General features: G+C 39.4%; 1 protein-coding gene across 5 annotated transcripts in view; it reads right to left on the bottom strand.

Moving 5' to 3' along the window:
- Nucleotides 1-22773, bottom strand: part of slc6a9 (solute carrier family 6 member 9) — an 84487-nt gene that overhangs the window by 22386 nt on the left and 39328 nt on the right. For 4 of the 5 annotated variants that reach the window (XM_080861734.1, XM_080861732.1, XM_080861733.1 and 1 more), the window contains one exon: nucleotides 1661-1817. In XM_080861734.1, coding sequence (XP_080717860.1) covers nucleotides 1661-1817 — 157 coding nt within the window. Of the gene's footprint in view, nucleotides 1-1660; nucleotides 1818-14625; nucleotides 14772-22773 lie in introns of those variants that run through there. The other variant, XM_080861735.1, reaches the window with a different exon arrangement.

Raw genomic sequence — 22773 nt, 5'->3', positions numbered from 1 at the left:
CAATCCAAAAAAGGATTTTGTATTTACCCGGATTTACTCTGTCTAATATTTAAAAGCGTTTGATCATCTGAAACATGTAAGAGTGGCTAATTTGCAAAACAAATTGGAACTCAAACACTTTTTCTTGGAACTGTATATCTGATTACAGCGTTGGATTGTCATTTTAAACAACACTTAAACAACGCTTCGAACAACGATGTAAAAGTAGTTTCCATGAGTCAGAACAGAAGGCTTTGCAACCAATTAGAAGAAAATAACCTCCTGAGACCCGAACTCTTTCATGGCATGTATTTTTAATTTCTGTTTGCTATTTGGGCTGATTGGGACCTGTTGAATATAAAAAAAAAAGAATTACGTGATTTTTCTGATTTTTGTTTCTGAGAAAAATGAGATCCACATATAAGGACATTCGCTTTAAATTTCGATAGGACAGTGGCAGTATAACGGCCTCATAAGTGGATAGCAGGCCCTTGTAGAGCAAAATTTAGTATGTTGGTCTAGACAACCCAAAGTGTGATGTCCACATACAGTATGTGGACGCCAGGTCCTAGGAAGTTAAAGGAAGGGGGGGTCTTAAAGGGAGAGGAGCCATCTTGTTTCAAACAGAGGATTTTTCAGCAGCTGATAAATTCTTAGTATCTTACTACACTAGGGTTACAACCCAAAATACAAGTTTGAAAACACCCAGTAGTTGCCATGATAGGAAACATATCTATTGAATCCACCAAGAATAAAACACTGTCTAACATCATCTGATTAAATAACAGTGGTATTGCCTCTGAGCGACTGAATTATTTCTAAGTTGACACACACCTGATCATATATACAGTGTAGAGAATATAATGGCAAAGTACAATCTCAATACAACAAAAAAACCAGAAAAAGAACCCTGAGAAAACCCGAACTTTCTCAGTTCTCGACCTATAGACTGTGTCCATCTGCATGCCTATATTATGCACAGGAACCCCCTTTTAACAGAAAGAAATCTCATTCTACTTTTGAATATCCTCTGAACCACAAGTAACTCAGCAGTCGGAGAGCAAACTCCTTCGTTAGGATAACATGGTACTATGGAGGTCTTTAAATATGATATCATTATTCCAGTACTTGTATGTGAGGAGGAGGATTTTAACTTCGAGCCTGTAATAACAGGGAGCCAATGAGGAGCCAATATAGGAGAAATACACTCCCTCTAAAGATATTAACAGCTCATCATAAGTTTATAAAAGTCGATAAACAGAACAATAGTACATAACTGATATGGAAATATTACACCTGCTAGGAAGGTATGAGAGGGAAGCAAGTCTAAAGGTTCACAAGTCTATTTTCTTTTGTTTTAGTTAGAATTCATTCTTAAATTATATATGATATATACATAGTAAGCTTCTTTTCAGCTTCACAGTTTCATTCTAGTATTCCAGTGCAGTAATTTGTCATCATTTAAATGTACAAAAATAAATAAATAAATGAATGAATGCAGCCTGTAAACGATTGCCACTCGTTTACATATCTGGACCTCATTAATAGAACAATTATAATAAATGCGGCTTCTGATGTTTCATAAAAATCAGTGTCTGTATCATATTATGAACATGGGTACACTGTAGTTTAGTTTGTCAATGCAAAGATAATGGGCTCAGGTCGTCATTGTGATGCTTACCTCCTCCATTTCTGTAGCAGAGGTATGGAAACCTCCAGACATTGCCCAGGCCCACAGCATAGCCCACACTGGTGAGGACAAACTCAATCTGGTTTCCCCAGTTCCCTCTCCGGGAGTTTTCATCCTTCTTCACTGGCTCTCCTGGAACTGCTCCGTTCTACAACAAAGACACACAGAGAGATAGAGGTGACTTCAGGTGACACAGAAGCGAGTGTGTTCCTGAGATAGTGCTGCTGCAGCAGGTCCGGCAAGTGCACCAGGCAAATGAAAAATCAAAAGGGGAAAAAACCCCATCTCATTTAGAAGCATGAATGGGAAATGGATGCTATGACAGAGAAAAGAATCCTGAGAGCCTCTTTTTTCTACTTTTTTAAAACTTATTTGGCCATCGGATTCAAATGGATTGAAAGGATTGTTAGCAATCATCTTGGAGTGCATGAGTTTAATTATTCACTGCTTGCACTCCCGCTCATGGAATATATTCTGTAAGCTACTATCTCGTCTACTGCAAAGTTTAACATAAACATAAGGTGGGTGCGCTGGTGCAAACAGGATGAGAAGTGAAATCAGTGCCTTAAGAACAGCCGATAAGCTTTCGGTCATGTCGTCCTGATTTGCAGCTTCTCCTCTTCCTCCACTCCCTCCCTGCATCCCTCCATCTGCTGGCATCAGATGGTCGTTCTCCCCTGACCTCCTCTATAACCTCAGCTGTGTCTGGCTGTGTGTCTGTCTGTGGGTGCACAGCAAGGTACTTGTGCTCTTTCAGTGTAATAAATGCTGCTAATTTAGGATGTACTTTATTTTAGTGAAATTTGAGCACTGCCAGAGATGCATTCCTTCACCTGCCTCGCTACGATCTACGAAGTCTTGGGGTTTTACATAGATTTGCCTTCATTCTGGTAATTCAGTTAGACCAGTGGTTCTTAACCTGGGTTCGATCGAACCCTAGGGGTTCGGTGAGTCGGTCTCAGGGGTTCGGCAGAGCCTCCGCCATGACATGCATGGCTCATTTTGTGCATCAGTAAAAAACATATCTATGTCTTGAATTTGAAAAAAATCCTATTTTATTTTTCACTAAAGAGGGGTTCAGTGAATACGCATATGAAACTGGTGAGGTTCGGTAACTCCAACAAGGTTAAGAACCACTGAGTTAGACAAAGGCTTGGTCAGTACAACAACACAAAACTATTAAAAAATTTTGCTAAGTTTTCAAGAGGTAAAATTTCTGTATTTATGTATGGTTCTGCTGGAGGTTTCCTTCTGTTAAAAGGGAGATTTTCCTTCCCGCTGCTGCCAAGGGCTTGCTCACAGTGAGTCGTCTGATCTTTGCTCTGTATTATTGTAGAGGGATTTGGTACTGTATATATATATGAATACAATTTTTTGAGAGATTTGTATGAGATTCATAATGTGAAATAAGTGGAAACTTTCTTTTTGATATTGACCTGACAAAGCATCATTTTCATACATTTAAGTTTTTTACCTTTGTGTTAAAAGCAAGATGGTTGGATGGACTATTACATTAGGATTTACTTTGCCAGTTTTTTATGAATTTTCCTTGTTTTAAGATGCTTTTATACAGCAGTCTGGTTCTGGCCAATATAAATATATGTCTTATAAGCTCTTGCAGTCTGCTGTATGAATGACACCATTCATTCATCTGGGCTCCCTGTGTTATCTATGTGCGGCAGAGGCTGCTCTCTGAGACTCGTTGCATGAATACCCTGGTATTTTCAATGCGATTGGCTTTGAATCTGACGAAAATGAGGAATACTGGTCATAAAAACACACCCCCTCAGTGCAGCAGCAAACTGGTAATTCTTCTGCAATGCCATAAAAGTTTAAAAATATATATTTTTATTTCTTAGATTTGCATGTTTGGTTTTAACATTACAAAAATATTTCAGGACACGATGTTCTGGAGAGAAAACTGTGCACAGACAAAGAACCACGAGCCTCACACTTCATGCTTCCAGAATATGGCGAGACATCTTGTTCATAAACAGAAAATTACAAATAGAATTTTTTTAAAGTCAGAAACAAAACAGCAACAACCGCACAAAACAAACAAACAGCTGTGCTATTTTCCCCAAAGCCCTGTAGTTTGTCTTTGAGTCTAGCTGTGCTTGCATGTTAGAAGAGCAAAACAAAGATCTTTTTTTTCCCCTAGCATCCTTGACCTTTCGTCGTGCTAGGCTAAAGGCTGCAGGTGGGACACACAGGAAGATCAGCAAACACAAGTGTCGTGGACAAGGAGCTGTTCGCAGTGAAAACCACGGCCACAGCGGCGTGCAAGTGGAAACCATCAGCGGTGGGCCTGCCAGCGCAGCGTGTCGCACATTATGACATCTCCGTCTGGAGTTGACTTTGGAAGGAAAAGAAACATGCGAGACAGCTGCGTGTTCTTGCTGTGCCTCTTGTACGTCTTTCCCTATTAGAAACCAGGTGTGGGCCTTTAGAAGATACACACAGGCACATGCACACGAACACAGGTTGACACACGCTGTGTGTCCGAGACCAGACAAACATGAGCAAGAGACAAAACACTAGGAATAGTACTGACCCCTAAATCTTAGGTGTCAGCTCTTCAAAAGTTCAACCTGATGTTTTAAGACAGGCACGCACGCGCGCACACACACACACGCACACACACACGCGCGCGCGCGCACACGCACGCACGCACACGCACACGCGCGTGCGCGCACACGCACCTCTCTCACAGTGAATTTGAAGTTGAAAACAAGCAGTGGACATGAATCTTTTGAAAAACAGACACTGTGTCAGTGCAAAGTTCATACATTTAAAATGCAAAAATCATTATGTACTGTGAAAAACCTGATTATTCTTGTAGCAATAAAATACATTGGAATGAATTGGTATCCAATTAGGTCAGACCTTTTCTGGGAAACACACTTATTTGGTCACAGTCAGATGAGAAACCTGATACTGCTCTAACGTATGCCATATGCAAACGGACAGCCAGCAGTAGCTTAGCTTGGCTAACTTGCTGTAAACAGGAGAGACTGGGCGCATAAAAACAACATGCTTGGGATTAAATTTCAGAGTATTTGCAGCTATCTGAAACATGCAACCAGACCTGACTGGTTGCTTAGTAACACAACAGTATCATCAAGACAAGATTAAAGGTCACACCTAAAATCACTCTGAAGAAAAAGCAGGCAACTATTTAATCACAGGGAATAGTCCTCATCGATCAGACAGCAGGATAATTATGAGGCACCATCTTTCTTTTGCATCATGAGAAACTATTTTTCATGCAGCAGTCTCCATCCATCCAAGTCCACCAATTCATATAAAAGTTGTGGGAGCATTTATAGTTTTAACTGGGCAACTTGAACTTTTATATAGTGTACCTTTATCATTTTGAATATAAAACCCTCCCAAAAGTAACACTAAATGTCAGATGTCACCATCTTAAACTCTCAAAAGCTAAATTAACCATTTGAGAGCACTTAACATGTAGATGTTTAGAGGTTGGGCTTTAATAGCATACATTTTCCAGACTCGTTTGCTCATTTAGATGCAGTAAAGCCTCCTTCATCTGCTTTGTTGGGTCCTGTGGCTTGCTGGATTTGTCCAGAAATGGATGCCCAGCAGCAGCAATTGTTGGATTAACACTATGTGGAAAACATAACATTTGTTTGAAGATGTGGACGAGCAGACTGAGATACGTCACTTTAAAAGTGCTTTATCAGAAAACGTATAAGGCAAATGTATAGTGTTTGGAGATCATTGTTGGGCTTACTGAAGCTGACTTTAGGCTCATCTGTAGTAAAAAACAAAAGGTTTAACTACTTTATATACACACACATCTGTTTGCACTGCGCAAAAGCAACACTTTGTGTTTTTCATGACCCCCCTTGCTTCCTTGACTGACCCCAATATCTGTATCTTTCCATCCAGGTGTTGTAGCCTTCGGTCACTCAGTCAGATGCACAGATTCCGCTCTCTATTTCCCTCCACCCTTCCATGTCCCCATCATGCGCTTCCCTAGAACCATCTGGGCTTTATGTAAGACCCACGCGTGCCCTCTCCCCGTGGCTCTCCTTCTGTTTCGCTTTAAAATTCTCTCTCTTTCCAGGGTCTCTTTCGAGTGACAGTGACTTCACTGAGACTCATGACTGTATCATCTCAGTTGCTGCTTCGGTACTCCAAACTGCTCATAAAGACTTAAAATGAGAACCACTAAATTTTGTTCAGCTTAAATCAGTTCTTAAATCGTGTCACATTATGCTTCATATAATGAGTGCATTTCCTGACCAGGGTCACAAAGAGCGTGCTGTACCAGAAACCTCCTTGTGACTTTACTTTGGTTGAAAGCAGATTACTGTCGTCGCCCGCGCTGTATGTTGAAGACGCCGACTTGTCTGCAAACATTTGCCATTTACCCTCCGAGCCCTTGCTAAACTTCAAAAAGCGTGATGCAAACCAGAAATTGCCTTCAAAGAAAAGATAGTTGGCAACTTTTACTTTGAAAGTATATAATTTCCATTTCTGTTTTCCAATGTACATTTTGAATTTTCACTTGGAAGCTTGCGAGCATCTGCAGACAAGTTATCATTTCCCATACAAACCACAGTTTGTAGTCAAACCAGTCACAGGGACGTTTTTGGTGCAGCACCTTCTGTGTAACTAATTTCACACTAGAGACTTCAAGTAATCTCCAGCAACCACTTGTCAACCGGTCTGGAAATATGCTTTTTTCTTAGTGACTGGTTGTTTGTCAGGCGCTCACTGACCTGATGTAGGCCTCCCTGAACATGGCTTTCACAATCGATTTCACAGCAACCAACAGCAAGCATTCACAACTGGTTGGGGAATACACATTTTCTATTGCAACTAGTGGTCAGTTGGTCACCAGCTGGGCTTTAAGCCTGTGTGACTGAGGCCCATTACTATCATTATGTCAAACAAAGAAGACAGGAAGTAGATCTGACTAAGAAACCAAGGGACGGTGAACGCTCATAGGCTAGTTACTTGTCAGCTACAAAGAAAAGCATAGCTGATTTATCCTCCTATTTGACTCTAATGTGGAACCAAAATTTACAACATCAGCATTGTGTTGTATTTATTAAGACATTAAACTATTGAGGGAACTGCAGAGTCCCATAGACTTCTGTACAACCTCATGTTATGTTTAAACCAGAGGTGTCTAAGACATTTCCATAATAGCTTCATTTTTACAGCCTTTGTTGTTAAAAAACAGAGACTACAAGAATAACAAATTATTATTCAGCCTCATTGAGGAAACTGACTCGTGGAGTTCAAAATATCTTAATGGAGTTTTATAGCAATAGTTTAATGAAACATAGACATACAAAAACATTATTTACATTTTTTAAAAAAAGTAATCTACCCTTAAATATAAAAACTACCAAATAAAGATGGCAACCAAACAGAAACTAAAACACAAAAATATATTTAAAAATGACTTTGAACCATTGACACACTGAACCTGTTAGACACATTCAGTAAAATATCAAATGACATCATTTGTGGCTGCACAACACAAGTTGCATCACTATCATTTTACTAAATGGTTTACTAAACAAGGTGACAGGAAGTGTGATTAGCTGAATGCTCTGCACCAGCACCAAATAAACAGGATAGATGGAGCTGGGGCAGGTTTGTACTTTTGCTTTCACAAGCTGAAATCCAGTATTGATTCAGCTTGTGTCTGATTCATTTCTGATTAGCCAGTGTTTAATTACATTCAGAGCCTGCTGCATATGGGCACTTAGCAGTAACAATACATCGATACTCGCAATATTACCATTAGTTACCTATTCTGCAAAAGTAATCTCACCAGTGGGACTCCAACATTTTGTCAAACTGCAGCTGACAAAATAAGACCATCTAACTCTTCTCTCCCAGAAGCTTAACTTGAAAAGACTGTCAGCTCAGTGCCTGAAATGTAAATGAAACGAGAACTGCTGATCTGCATTGTGCAGGCTTAGAATGGAAAGTGACATAAGGTGGAATCAGTGCGATTTACACAAACATGCGTAACTCTAAAGGCTTGCAGGTGTTCTGTGAAGAGAATAACTGCTCTCCAGTAGGACGGATGTATAGCCCTTCAAAAACTCACTAAGATGTTTTTCACAGCATGTCACATGTCTGCTGCAGGTAATGCTTTATCAAAAAAACAGAACAAAAAAAACATAGACGTGTAAATAAATGAAAAGCATGTTAGGATGTATCACATTCAACATCAGTGTCAAGTATCACCGCCTGCTCGTTTTGGAAACCCGTCATAAATATTAAATAAATGTAATAGACCTTATTGGTTTGTGTTCTCGCTGCAAAAGTAATTCAGTTTTATCCCGCCGCTGCACCTCTCCCCTCATGTGTTTCCTCTTGAAGTTGCTGTTGCTCATCCTCCCTCCTCTCACAGCCCACAGAGAGCACTTCAGCTTTGTGGACTATACACAATATCACACACACACATGCGTTTAAATGCACACACTGGGTCAATTTGACAGACAGCAGCACAAACCTTCAAACCGACATCTCCTGACAGCTGCAGCCATGTTTGTAAGAGATACTGTCCACTGGAGTGTGGCAAGAACAACAAAATTCCTTTCAACTTATGGAAACGCACATGCACGCGCACACGCACACAAAATTTACTTTGGCTTCTACAACCACAAATGTGGTTAGGACACTATGTTCTTAGAGCACAGTGTACTGGCGCTTCTCTTATTTTGAAAATTCCCTGTACTACTTCCATCTCTCTCACACACTTCAATAGTCACGGGGAGCACAGTGCTGGGCTCTGCAAAGACTTGATAATCTCTCCTAACAGAATGTGATTTGTTAATATCGTGCAACTGCTTACTGTGCGTGTCATTTCCTATCTGAAAGAAATGTATTTTTGAGACGTCTCCTGTAGAGCGATGGCATTTTACCGACAGTTCAGCGGTCTCACATGGGAAGCTGGTTCTCCATGCACATCTGCAAGTTCCATCCAGTGAAAGTTTAAATGGCTTCTTTAAGCAAATAGTTACATCCATGTTCATTTTAGAGACACCATCAGTTGTGTGATATGTATATTCAAGGACAGAAGTGGTTTAGTAAGAAAAACAATTCAACTAAATAGGATTTGATAATAATTTTTGTATGCCATAAACTGGAATCATCCTGCTAATAATTCATATGTGTATGACATGTAACAGCACTGTGGGGCGACTGTACCAAAGGTTTCCACAGTAAATGCAAAGCTCTTTACAGATGCCGTAATGTAGGTGAGTAACAACAGCTGTTAATTTCACACAGGCACTGATTAATCTGCCTTTTTGCACGTGGGGATGAGTTTACAATGTTTGTCCTGTTGCCTAATAACACTTGTAGTTTTGGGTGTGACCTGAATAAAAAACAGCCACAAATCGAGATTCATTTGTAACATAAAATGTCTTTTAAACGCTCCTAGACGCTCGGGTTACTTATGTGTGATTGTAGATGTTGTGACCGGAATCTCTGTTTTCCTCTTATAAATCCAGATGTTACTATTCGTGGTTGTAGTTGTGCTCTGCAAATCATCCTCCAGCGCTTGAAAACACTACATGGGAGGGGAACTTTATGTTACAGTGTTAGAGCCCTACAGAAAGCACACATTCGTTGTGGTTACGCATGAAGGCATTAGGGGTGGGGGAAAAAAATCGATACTGTGTAGTATCGTGATATTTTGTTTGCTAATAATGTATCGATACAGGGACAGCAGAAATTGATATTTTGTTACAAAAAAAGTTTTTGTGGACTGGAACTCTGACTTCAGAGCATGTTGATCAGCTCCTTTTTGTGAGCAAGAATCCTGACATTCCTTCACTGTCCAAATGTGTTTAACTTGTTTTTTGGCAGCAATAAACATGACAGTTTACTTCTTTTAATTTAAGACATGTTTTATTTTAATTAAGTTTAAAACTTTTATTTAATGTAAAATTATATTTTGTTTTAATTTACTTTCAAATTCTTCAGTTGCTGAATGGGCTGCATAGTTATCATAAATTGCATAGTTCAGAATAGCTATAATTGTACCAGATGGTTGCATTCAGTTAAGTTGGACTAGACTGTAATACAAACTGTTCAGTTTGTCAACAATAAAACTGACTGAAATGAGAGAAAGACTGAGTGTGAGACTTTGATATTAGATAAAATGAATATTGATAAAGTTTACCTTTATGTACAGAATCTGAATATCGCAAAATATTTTTAAATTTTGCAATAATATCGTATCGTGCGTTAAGTATCGTGATAATATCGTATCGTGGGATATATGGTGATTCCCACCTCTAGAAGGCATATTTCAAATGAAGACCTATCCTAGGTGCCGTTATTAGCCTTTTTAATGAAGCACTCATTGAAACAAATTGCCAGAACATCAGTCTGACTGCTTTTGTCCGTTCAAATCTCAAACAGATCTGAAGCAGTGGTAAAGATTGAGCTTTATTACAGCAGCCAGTGAAAGATGGCCTTTTTACATGTGGGCTTTGCCTTAATCAAACGTACCAGATAGTAGCTGTGATTATTTTACTTACTTTATTTGTTTGTGACCATTTTTGGTCACCATTTCATTACATACTGTCATATATGTGAGAGAAAACCCACACAGGATCCAATATATAATTAGCATGTGCACACTCATGCTGCTGTATTATGTACGTAGATGCTACTTTGTGATATCCAGGTGTTATTATTAAAACAGACCTTGTTTCGTGAAACTTCAACTATTTTAATTCAAATTGGGTCAGTTAGTTCTTAATACCTCATTTGGGTTTATGAACTTGAAGTGGAACTGGATAAGGGAGAAAAATAAATGTGACAGATGAAGGAAATGGAGACTGGGAATAGGTCTGTCTAAATCAGTGTGCATATGTGGGTTGATTAAAAAAAAATGTCAAGGTTTTCTCCTAATCCAGTTAAAACTGTATAGATTAAATTTATCATTAGCGTTACAGTCACTGACTCACCAATCTGGATTCGACCAGCAGTGCAAAGAGAAATAAAATAGCTGTTATTATAAACATAAATTGTATGTAGTTTTTGCAGGTTTAGTGTAAATAAGAGGCACAGCTAATGTTAAAGTGTCCTTTGACCTGTCATTGTGAGTTCTGTGTTTAAATTCAATCAAGGAGGTAAGCAGCCAGTCTGCAGTACAGCCATGTTGCATCATTATATGATGAAATGGTGAGTAAGAAAAGAATGGCTGTGATAAATCATAACAGACAGATACAAAGAATAACGAGGCTTCAAGGTGGATGAACATTCATGTAAACAAAATCGCCTTAATCAAGTGTAATCATTTTCAATTTTATAACCGTGGAGGGTTTGAATACAGACTGTAGGCTGGATACTTTCAGGTGACCTGGTGAATATCGTGCACTTAGTTTCATCAGAGTTTAAAACAGCTTTTGTCTGATGAAAAGATTTCTGAAATAAACTGTATCATAAGCAGACTGTACATGTGCTGATCAAGGAAGGAGCCAGTGGCATATAAAATAGTGTAATCTACATAAAAATGTACATTACAGTTTTGGGTGGCAGAGATAATATTGTTTGTCTACAGAGTAAATAAAAGAGGTCGAAGAAACGATCCTTCTGGAACATCTACAAATGCTTTAGCTATTTGCTTTACCTGAAGAGGGTTTGCTTAGTCGATGATTTTTACTCAATCAGGGAGAGAAACTTTTATTATACCTCAAAATGCAATGAAAACACATTTTCTTGTTTCTGGAGATAAAAGTGAAAATTAGACCACATAACTGTCTCACACACTATTTGTCAAATCGGTAGTCAGGTGTATTTTGTGTGCAATCTCACAAGCAGCTCCAAATGTAACACCAGATCTCTAAATCACTAGTCTTGTATTTTGGGCACTATGTAGAGCTTTCAGTTAAAGAGGACCTCTAGCACCAGAATGGCTTTTTGATGTCGGTACTTCTCTAGCACCAGAATAACTCACTCAGTCTCTTGAAATTAAAAGCAAAGGTCAAATGTCATTCAAAGAGGAAAACTAGAGAAAGTATTCAGTATATTCATGACCATATAAATTCTATGAGAAATCAAAGGCTATTAAATGTTAAAAGAATAACTCTTCAAGAAGGATTTAACAGTATATTCTGTTCCTTCCCATCAGTTCATTGTGCTTTTCATTCAATCTTCTTTTACATTTAAATAATTGTACAAATTTTTTGCATACCTATGTTAGTTCAAGAAGATCATGCTCAATCCCAGCAGATCAACAGCTTATATGTAAATGCTGGCCAACACCACCTGGGGCCTCAGCCGATTCCATCTGTGCATCCTATTTTAGTCTTACAACAAACATGCTGCTTAAGATACTTCAGTATGTATATAGTTCCTGCCCCACTGCAATCCACTTTGCAACCCAACATGTTGCTCACCATTTTACATATACAGTCCTGATACTACTAGTGAAATAAAATGTCAACACCAGTTCTAGGTGATTAGGGAAGAAACATTATCATTTTCCCAGACTGTCCTTCAGCCAGTAATCAGGGCCCTGTTGTTTGATTGTGGCACATGTAATCTCTCTCACTCCACCTATGCAGAAGCTTAGTAAACATGTCTGTCTGCAGTGACTCAATCCAATTGGTTATTATGGTACAAAAAGCCTACCGGATCCCCCCGCAAAAACAGTCTGCTCAAAGCTCTCTTTATGAGTGGGCTGTGAGGTGAGAGTAATAGGCCTAAAGACACTGCAGACCGTGGCTTCTCAACCTGCTACCATTGGGGCCACATACCAAAGAATCCCACTGGGCAGGGACTGAATAAATTCCGCTCCATGGCTGATTAATTGAAACCAATGGATGGGGTGTTGGGAGAAGGAGAGAGGAGGATGAGAGAAAACCAAGCACTGTCAGATGAACGGTGGATAGATGGCTGCCCAGAAGCTAGGGTCACCTACAGGTTACGTTGCTGAGTGTCTTTCATAAGGTCAGGCATCTCTATTTCACTTTTAAAAAGTGCTGATGTATTAACATTCAGCTTTGCTTCCAGGTGCACATATTTAGGAGTGACACGTTCACAAGTGAATGAAATTAAGCACAGTATAGATTAAGAGGAGTGTATCAAAATATCACAACAGCTAGTCAAAGAGTATGAGCAATGGCATAGTTAAAGCCTAACCTACTACAGCCTGTCCAGAAATGCTATATAGAAAAATAAAAAGGAAACCTCCTTTCATGATCTACAAAGCAAGTGCTTGGCCGATCAGTAGGAAGCTCTAAATGCATGTTACTCTTCCCAAAATGCATTAAACATGAGATCTCAGTGATTAAGCTGGTTAGCGATAGATTGATTTGAGGTGTTATTTGGTAGGCATTTCTACAGCACTGAAAACCCATTAGAAAGTGTCTTGACAATTCTGCTGAACATACCTGGATAAATTTAAAGCATCAGCATGCTTCTTTTCAGTTTCACAACTGTTTCCAAGTTTCCAACAAATAATGTGAGAAAGGAAGAATGTCTGTGGGATTTTTTTGTAATTCTTTGCAATTCTGACATATGTACAACCAAGTACAACACCATAAATATGTGGTAATGCTGCCCATAAGTATGTGCCATCATCTTCCACTTGCTGTCTCTACCCAGTATATCCAATTTCTGAAGAATCAGGTTGGCAGATTGTCCACAGTATTCCACTCTCACACAGTCCAACATGACACTGACCTGTTTTAGAAATGTCTTTTTTAGCTGCAGCAGACATTTACATTCTCACATGAATCGGTTTAGAGAGGTCTCTTTTTTAGTTTACCTTTCTCGAGTCATTTACACCCCCACCCCCCAAAAAACAAACAAAAAAACCCAAAACTGTTTCTCTCTGACGTGAGGTAATGATATTTGGAGATCAATTCTGCTTCAAACATATTACAAAGTATAAGACGGTGTGTGCAGTTGCTCAGTGTGTCAAAGAAAAGACACCGTAAATCCTCAGGTTACTCTGGAAGGCGTTTGTGAAATGGTTTGCTTGCTAAAACAACAACAACCAAGTCAGCCACTTGGTGATTGGTCAGTTGATTGGTAAGATGATATCTAGTGAACTGCGTGAATAGAACCACAAAGTAGAACCATGTGGCTGTTTAAAAAAACAAGACCAGCAAGTACAAATCTGTACTCAGTGGCTTTGGGAGAAGCTTGGCTGCTTCTCCCAAAGACAAGAACTAACAGACTTAAAAACTCCTTTGTCCCACACGCCATCAAACTGTTTAACTCCTCTCTGGAGGGGAGAGGGAGGGGAAACAGGAGGACAAAGGAGGGGGGAACAACTAAGCTGTAGTGCCTCTTCACCTCACTGTGCAATACCTTTTGTGCAATACTTTTGTAAATAGTCAACAGTGCAATAGACCTCAATACTTGAAATGTGCAATTCACTTGTATTTTTTATTCCTATTTATCCCCTTCGTATATTTTATTTATATTGTCTCTGTATTTTTTATATATATATATATATATATATATATATATATATATATATATATATATATATATATATATATATATATATATATATATGTGTGTGTGTGTGTGTGTGTGTGTGTGTGTGTGTGTGTGTGTATATATATATATATATATATAATATTCTGTAACTCTGTAACTTCTGTCGGTGCTGTGCTTTTTTGGAAATCGAATTTCCCAGAGGAACCCACCCGAGGGATTAATAAAGTTCTATCTAATCTAATCTAATCTGTACTCAAAAGCACAAACTCTAACAAAAAGCAGTGTTTAGTCTATCAAAGTAAAACCTGGATATTACTAAAAATAATCTTTTTGGGAACCTATTTTACCCTTACATTATTTCAACTGTTTACCCTAAAGCTCAAATTGATTAGCCACTCTTGTATTAAACAACTCACATGCGTAGCTCATTGAAAACTGAAAAGGACCTCCACGTTTAAACATCCGGACTATGTCATTCACCTCCTTACCTTGAGATACGTTTTCATGGTGGGGGAACTTGGAAAAGCAGCATGAGCCCCTCAAACGCTCCCAACGTTCTTGTGAATGGCCAACTTCTCTACCTCTGTGATACTTATAGAACTAAACTTATCATGCTGGAATCCCCAAATGGCTTCCCTGGGGGACAAGGAAGGTGAGGGGGGGCTAGATGTGTTGACATCTTTATAAGTATGGTGGGGGCTGGGTCTAAGAAGGGGCAAGGAAGATGGGTGTGGTCAGCACAAAGGTTAGTGCACTGTCATTATGACTGACTGCACGAGTTTCTAAAAGTGAATGCTAGTGGACCTTTATATTTTCATTTATGTGCCGCACATTAATATTACACATTTGCAGATTTAGCATTACGACCAGGTGAAGTGAAGCACAGGCAGGGAGTGAACCCTTAATTTATTTGCAAAGTAAACCACAGCATGCTTTGGAAAAAACCACCAAGAGCAGAAGACCAAGGACCTTCAGAGTTGAAGGCAACAGACAATGAAACAGTAGTCAGTACAGGTGATGTGATCAGAGAGTTTTATTTCAGGAAGGAGGACGGAAATAAACACCAACTCTCCGACTGTCTCCACATTTTCAGCCCTGTTTGTGTATCTCAGCCACATGCCGATGCATGTAAATACCATGAAAATTTTGCGTGATCATTACCATCTCACGCAAAGCCCTGATCTGTTGAGACAGTCTGTTTTACGGTCCATTATTTGTGAATATGGGATGACAGTACCTTGTCAAGACATTGTGAGGATAATCTCCCAATCCAAATCAGAAATAGGCTGTTCTCTAATAAAACAATAGTATTACATGAGCTGAGTGAAGGAGAGAGATGGGAAGAGGCAGACTGAAATAGAGTCGCATAGCGAGAGCTCTCTGAGAGGATAGAATGACAGAAAGGGAAAAGGAAAAGAGGGGTGATATGCGCAGACAGGAAGGCAAGTCTAGCAGGGGCTGCTGTAGCCATGTGCACCTACACACTCCTGCCGCTACCCTTCACCCATACCCACACCCCTCCCTTGCTTGTTCACTCATTTGCTTAACAAGTTCATTTGTGCATAGGACTTCATCGGGCATGGCTGTCAAGTGATGCGCGAGACTGGCCTGCGGAACTGTTGGCCCTTGCAAGCTGTTCACCTGCATCCATCTCGCCCCCATACACCCCCACACGCACCCACACACACATCCTTATGCAAGAGCACAGACATGGCATCCAGTGATGCCAGTAGTGTGAGTAAACAGTGTGTTCAAGTCGGAGTGTTTACTACAACTTGGGCTGCAGGGCAGTATTGTTTTTGGCTTGCGTTGCTGAAATGATTCCCAAACAGTGAAAATTCACACATGGCTACACTTATCTTATATTTCTTTGATTTAAATTTGAATACCTTTGGATTTTGAGAGTTTATGATGGGCTTATTTCTTTACAGAGTTCACTAAACAACATTTGGTCAGTTGAAAATTCACAGATGATGGTTTAGGGCTTCGTAACCCTGTTGAGTCACCTGAAGTAGAGTTATTTGTGACATTGGTGATACCTGCCATACATTTGCTTAGGGTTGTACTGTTTGATATACTGTAGACTACATTTAAAGACAGTTTTTAAACAGCCACAATAGAAGATCCATGTATTGTTCTTCTAGATTAACCTAAAATTCAAATAAAGCAAAGAGATTTTAAAAGTAGAAAGCTAATGGAAAAAAGGGGGTCAGTTATTCCTAGTCAACATTTTATGCCACTTGAATTTCCTGTTAAGCAAATCAAAATTTATTTCTGACATATTTAGTTGATTTTTGGCGACTTATCATTTTGTGCCATCACTGATGGATGCATCGCTGACATTTATCTGCTTTTCTTCCTCCTTTTCAAAAGCAAACGCTCATCAAAATGCCGGGGCCAATCTTGTTCCGTCTCTCTTATTTGCTCTTGTTTTCCATCATTGCTTTGGCCCTCTTCACTTGAGGCAGAATTAACAAGCATTATCTCAATAGAGTCGCCCTCAATCCTCGAACAGCACAGCAAGTGTGCTGCTTCAACAAGAGTGTGCATGGACAAAATCACACATGCACACACTTATGCAGCCTCAACAAGCATTATCAGCCCCAAACCCTCCTGTGTTTCCTTGCTAACACGGTGAACATGCTGCCTCAACGAGCCCCATCATCAGCTCTTTTCTCCCCTGGTTTTTGCTTCCTACAAATCCATGACAAAGCTGATGAATAAGCCTCATCAGCCTTTTCTCCTCAGCCCATTTCAGAGTTTTGCTTGAAACTTGCTCTTCTTTCTGCAAGTTGCAGTGCAACGTAATGTAAATGTGAAGCATGTAGGTTACAGCAATGCACCTTCCACTGCTGAACAATGTGGGCTTTTGCAGTAAATACATAATTTAGTTCTGATTTCTTTTCTTCTTCTTTTTTTTTTGCACATTTTCTCACACTTGCATGTTTCAGATCGTTGAACAAATTTTAATGTTAGACAAATATAACTTGTGTAAATATAAAATACAGGTTTGACAAACGTGAGATGAGCCTTTGTGTTCTTTTTGGTCAGCATTAGGGTTCGTGTTTTGTTTTTTGTTTTTTTGTTTTTTTAAATCATCTCAGCCATTGATGCCATTTTTTCCCCCAATCTCTGTCTTATTATTGAATTATAAACACTGCCAATAACTTGAGTTCTTTAGATGTTGTTCTGGGTTCTTTATGACCTCCTGGATGAGTCAGGAGTCACTTTCACAGTAATTGTGTAGGCCACTCATAAGATTCACCACTGTTCCAGGTTTTCTCCATTTATGGGTAATGGTTTGGTTTAGAAATGGCTTTTTAACCCTTTCTAGACTGATAGATGCTGATGACTTTATTTCTTATTTGTTCTCAAGTCTCTTTAGATCCTGGCGTGATGTGTTGCCTTTTGTGAATCTTTAGACTACTTCCACTTCGTCTGTTTATGTGATTTGTTGATTCAGCAGGTCTGACAGTATTGTCTCCTGATTATTACTCCTGATTGGGACTTTCTTTAAGTCTATGTACTTCCTTTATTAGTTGTTCCTGATCAGCTCTGAGTCAAATACCCAGACAAATCCCCCTCCCAAAAAAACAGTAACAAGTCCTTCATTATTCTTTTTCACTTCTCTTTAAGTATGAGTACGACGTTATGAAATATCATAACCTCCACCTCCCCATTTATGTGTTCCCTCATCGGCGTAACTTTGTGCTGAACATTCGGGGGGGGGGGGGGGGGGGGGGGTAGTAGGGGTTCAGTAGTCTGAAGCATTGCTTAATCTGATGCTTTATACTTTTACTACTATCGATATAATAATGAACTTTTTCACTCAGTTTTGTAAAAAGTTGCCAAAAAAATGTATGTCAATATACTGAGAATTTATATATTTAGATGCATTTAGATAGATACATTTGTAAAAATCCCTATAGCAACATTACAGCCTAACCATTAACAAAGAAAAAGGCACCACTACAGTGTGATTTGGAATATAAAGTTGTCACACTGACATTTAACTTTAGTAAGGGCGTAATTATACCTACAGAGAAAATTGAAACATTGTTCTTCAGCTGTTATCCAAAAGATATTGTTTTATTGTTTTAGTCTATGGAGGGAAGAGTTGCACCAGCTGAGAATGGAAGCACATGTGGTCTGAATAGGAATTAAATATGCGCTGCAACTCCTGCAGCCACCGACTTGCTGTTTTGTAAGTTATTTTGAAGAAAGAAGAATGACTGTCTGGACAACCCAAATTGATGCAACACAGAAGAGGGTAACTAATGTTGGAGTGTTTTTTGTTGGTCACTTTGGTGGAAAGGCTATGATTCTTAATTACTTTAGAAATGACTAATAAATAAGGAGGCATCTGGATGAATTTACAGATAACTGTAATCTTATCTCAAATGAATTATAGAGCCGTTTGACTAACGGCTATTGAATAGTGCAACTTAAGGATGGGTGATTCTGCCCAACATACGGTAGTTGTTGTAATAACCAGCCAATCAGGACTGTGGGAAAGAAATAAATGCTTATGAGGAATACGTAGGGAGGCACATCCCACAGTGAGACATCAAAACAAATGCCTTTCAAAATTAAAAAAATAAGACCAAGCTAAACTGTAAAAAGTCCTAGGATGTTGCATCACATATGTGGCAAATATACTTGATATATGGACACATTAAACTGGACGTCCAATTTCTTAACATAACAAAGATTGTCCTGGACAGAGATGCTGGCAGCAAATGCTAAATAAATACAAACTTCTAACTCTACCATGTTGCCTGTGTGGTATTTTAGAGAGCATTTGTTAATCAGCTGCATGTGAAGCAGTAAAAGCGCTGCATAAGTCTGATTCTCAGCCTGACAGACTGTAAAAGCATCCGTCACTGTTAACTAATTATCACAGCAGTCGAGATGAAAAGGAGCTTCCATCCTAATTCCCCAGAATGACAAAATTAACGGTAGTACCTGATTAGCCTGAGACTGACTTTAACCAAAAAAGGCAGATTTTCCCCACAATGATCCAGTTAATTCCAGTTTGTATTAAAAACTTGCATGAACCTGAATAAATCAGTGGTCACCACAGTGTTGTACAGTCCAAGGTCAAGGGCTTCTATGGCTTCCTGAAAATGTGACCATGTGGACCAATATAATGATAATTAGTCAAAATCAATGAATTCAAACACAAAAGGTACAAAAACCCCACAAACATCTTTTAGATTCAGTCTCTATTTTTTTGGCCTAAAATCAAAGGCCAACGATAAATATCAATGCTACCATAGGACAAAAAAAGATTTATGTCAATCCCAATGGCTAAAACCCCCAGGTTGAAAGGTGCTGACCAGTGACATTAAAAGCTTCAGGCTTTTTCACCCTTGCCATGACCCCAACATTCCTGAATAGGGTGTTTTTGGAAGAAGATGGTAACTCTATCAGGGCTAACTTGAGCAGGGCTAACTGACCCACCTATACACACATTTTGCTCCCTACCCTTTATTAAAAATGGTCAAGAGTGCATTTTCACATTTGAGCCCCTTTCATCTATCCATCAATACTATTTATAACAACTTTAAGGATGATAATAAAAGATCACTTGAACTGACAGTATGTCTACGACATGGCATGACGTCGACAAGTTTTCACAAAGCAGGAGGGAAAAAAACCTGACCACTTTTAGAGATAGAATTAGATAATAAGATAATAACTACAACAAAATGATCTGTGTTTAAGCTACCTTATGGTCCGGCCCCCTAGGTCAAAGCCTGCTTCCACCTTTCCTTTTGCCTCAAGCCCAAACCCTGTCATTTTAGGTATCTCTGGCATGTGAAACACATTCTAGAAAAAGTCTTCCCAGAGTTTCTTATTTCAGCGGTTTGGCTTCTGTGAGCAAAACTTTGGGTTTTATGACACACAAATCATTGCAAATACATCTTGTAATGTTTGAGCCTTGTGCATATTAAGTAAGGTACATAAGAAAGAAATATTATTTTCCCCCTTTTTCAACAAATTTTCAAAAGAAATTCCAAAATTGCCATATAATTTGTACCACAGGAGTTTGCATGGAGGGACAAAGTATTTAGCTGTAGAATCAGGGGCGAACAAGCTAGTGTTGCCCCAGAGACAGATGACCCTAGTGGCGTCAGGAAAGGAATCCGGTGTAAAAATCTGTGCTAAATCAAATATATGGAGGCTTTTCCTGTGGCAGCCCTATGGGAAATGGAAAAAATGCTGTGAGTAATCAGTGAGTGTTAACCTAGGTTCACATTGGAAGTAACATCAGACAACCTGATGTGGAGGGGAAGAATTACAGAGCTGTGACTGCAAAGGACTGACCGGCAGTAGAGGCCAGTCTGATGCTTGGAACTATTAACAACTGCTGACCAGCTGACCTAAGCATTCAACAGGGTGCAACAATATGTAACATCTCTGACAGATTCTTAGCATTTATAAGTGAACTAAAGGATATGAAAACTGGGTCCTTAACTGCAGAGGTATCCACTGGAACTATGCCAGAGTTGGTGTAATATGAACATATTTTTCTTTGTACCACTCAGGAGCCATAGTAGCAGCAACATTGTGGACTAACTGTAATTGATATAGTAGTGCTTTACCCACTCCACTGAATAAAGAACTGCAATAATCCAGTATGGCTGTGATAAAAGCATGGATCATCCCATCCCAAGATTACCAAAGAAAAAGAAGGATTTGACTTTAGCTATCAAATATCAAATACTGCTTTCCTGCTAAGGAAAGTTATGATCCCCCCAAAGTCTGGTCACAAACTGTTGGAGCCAAGTCCAGGCCAATATTTTGCTCAGTTACATCATGCCATATTTAAGTATTTGTCATGATCTTTAAGTTTCTATTATAATCTTGATCATTTTATGTTATAATATAATAGGCTGTGCTCCATAAATTAATCCTGCTTTGTTAGTCAGTTGTTGTTGTTGTAAAGTGTTGATAGATGTCGTAAAGGGGGTGTGCTTTGGCCCGCATGCGGGGGGGGGGGGGGGGGGGGGGTAAAAGGTTAGGTAAGGAAGCAGGACGTGGAGCAACAGTTTTCTGACCGTCGCCGTTTTAATGTTATTTGTTGTTGTAACATAAAGGGAATATAAACGGAGCTCCCACCAGAGGCATTTGTTTTGTACCTTTCGATTTGTATGGAAAATAAATGTTTTGCCCCTTTTTTCCTTCGCCTCGTTTTTTGCTACCGGAAGGCATCCAAGCGACTTAACAAGAGCACGAGTCAGAAACTTTACGTTCTGCAGAAGCGGCAAAGGAGGACCGAAGGTTGCCATTATACAAACTTTGAAACTCTGTGGCACTAAACACTAAGGAGAAGCTATTACACTAAATTTTACATTCATGAGTCAAATTGAAGTCAAAGCACAAACTTGTAGTAAATTAATGTGGTGCATTTTCCATTGTTATACCTCTCGGACCTGTCTTCCCCATGTGATGTTTTGTGTAATGTATGTATGGCCGGAGGGTAAGATGGCGCCGCCATTGTGTGCAATAGGTCGGCAGCCTTATAAAATTTCCCCTTGTGGGACTAATAAAGGTATATCATATCAAATCAAATCAAATTTAAAAAAAAAAGCATTTCATTTTTAAGCAAAGAAACAAACAAAAAATGAATCTATTGTGTGAATTTATATATCTCAGCATGAAAACTGGACTTGCACGTTAAAACAGCTGAGCAATAACAATTCCCCACAGTTCTCTATCCCTCCCATCAGTTACACAGCTCTCCTTTTAGCAAGCCAATCACTTACTATCCATCATTAATTCTTCTATTCTTCTGTTGAACCATGCATGTATCATCAGTTTGCTGTGTGTGATGCAGTATGAGGCTGTGCTTCTGCAAAGCAGCTGTGAGCCCGGAAGCCCAACTTAGTGAAGTCAGAATGAGACCGAAGGTTAGAGCCACCACAGGGAGATGGACAAGGGGCACACGCACACTCACTCACACACATACATTTTTTTTAAATTTGTTTCAGCCTCTCTCGTTTCTCGCTTCCACATGTGTCTGTTCCCTTACTCGCTAAGCCTTGGTGCGGTGATTGAACACGGCTACTTTGCACTTACGCTCCATAAACTGCAACACCTGCCCCCAGATGGGCAGAGTTTCTCTTTCTGTGTGTGTGTGTGTTCATGTGTGGGCCCCTGCTGGCTTCCTACGCTAGATGTAATGTACTGAACTGTATTAGCAGCAACCATAACATTATATGTGACATCCAAAGATGTTTCACAGTTGATTCCATTCCAATATGGTTCTTAATTCCTGATAATGTTTATTTTTCCAATACTGTGGCCAAAAAAAAAAAAAAAAAAAAAATCCGTTTGTGATGTTTAAGCTAAAAGGGTTGTTTTAGAACATCAACTGGCACTAAAACCGTGACCGCCTGCAGGGCAGACAGGCTAAATATGTCGACGTACGCCCGTGAAGGCAGACATAAACAGAAAAGGTCGGTGTTGGAGTGCAGCAGCGCTGGATGAATGCCTCCACAGTGGAAGAACTTTTCTGCACAACAGCGCTTCTTGTCAAAGCACTGTGTGAAAATCTGCAAAGCAACAATCTGGGTCAGCTGTTGAAGCTATAAATGCACTCTGAGTTATGAAAATCTGAAACAAAAAAA

Source organism: Rhamphochromis sp. 'chilingali' (genome assembly GCF_963969265.1).
Source record: "Rhamphochromis sp. 'chilingali' genome assembly, chromosome: 16".
Classification (NCBI taxonomy): Eukaryota; Metazoa; Chordata; class Actinopteri; order Cichliformes; family Cichlidae; genus Rhamphochromis; species Rhamphochromis sp. 'chilingali'.
This window is presented reverse-complemented; position numbering and strand designations above follow the sequence as displayed.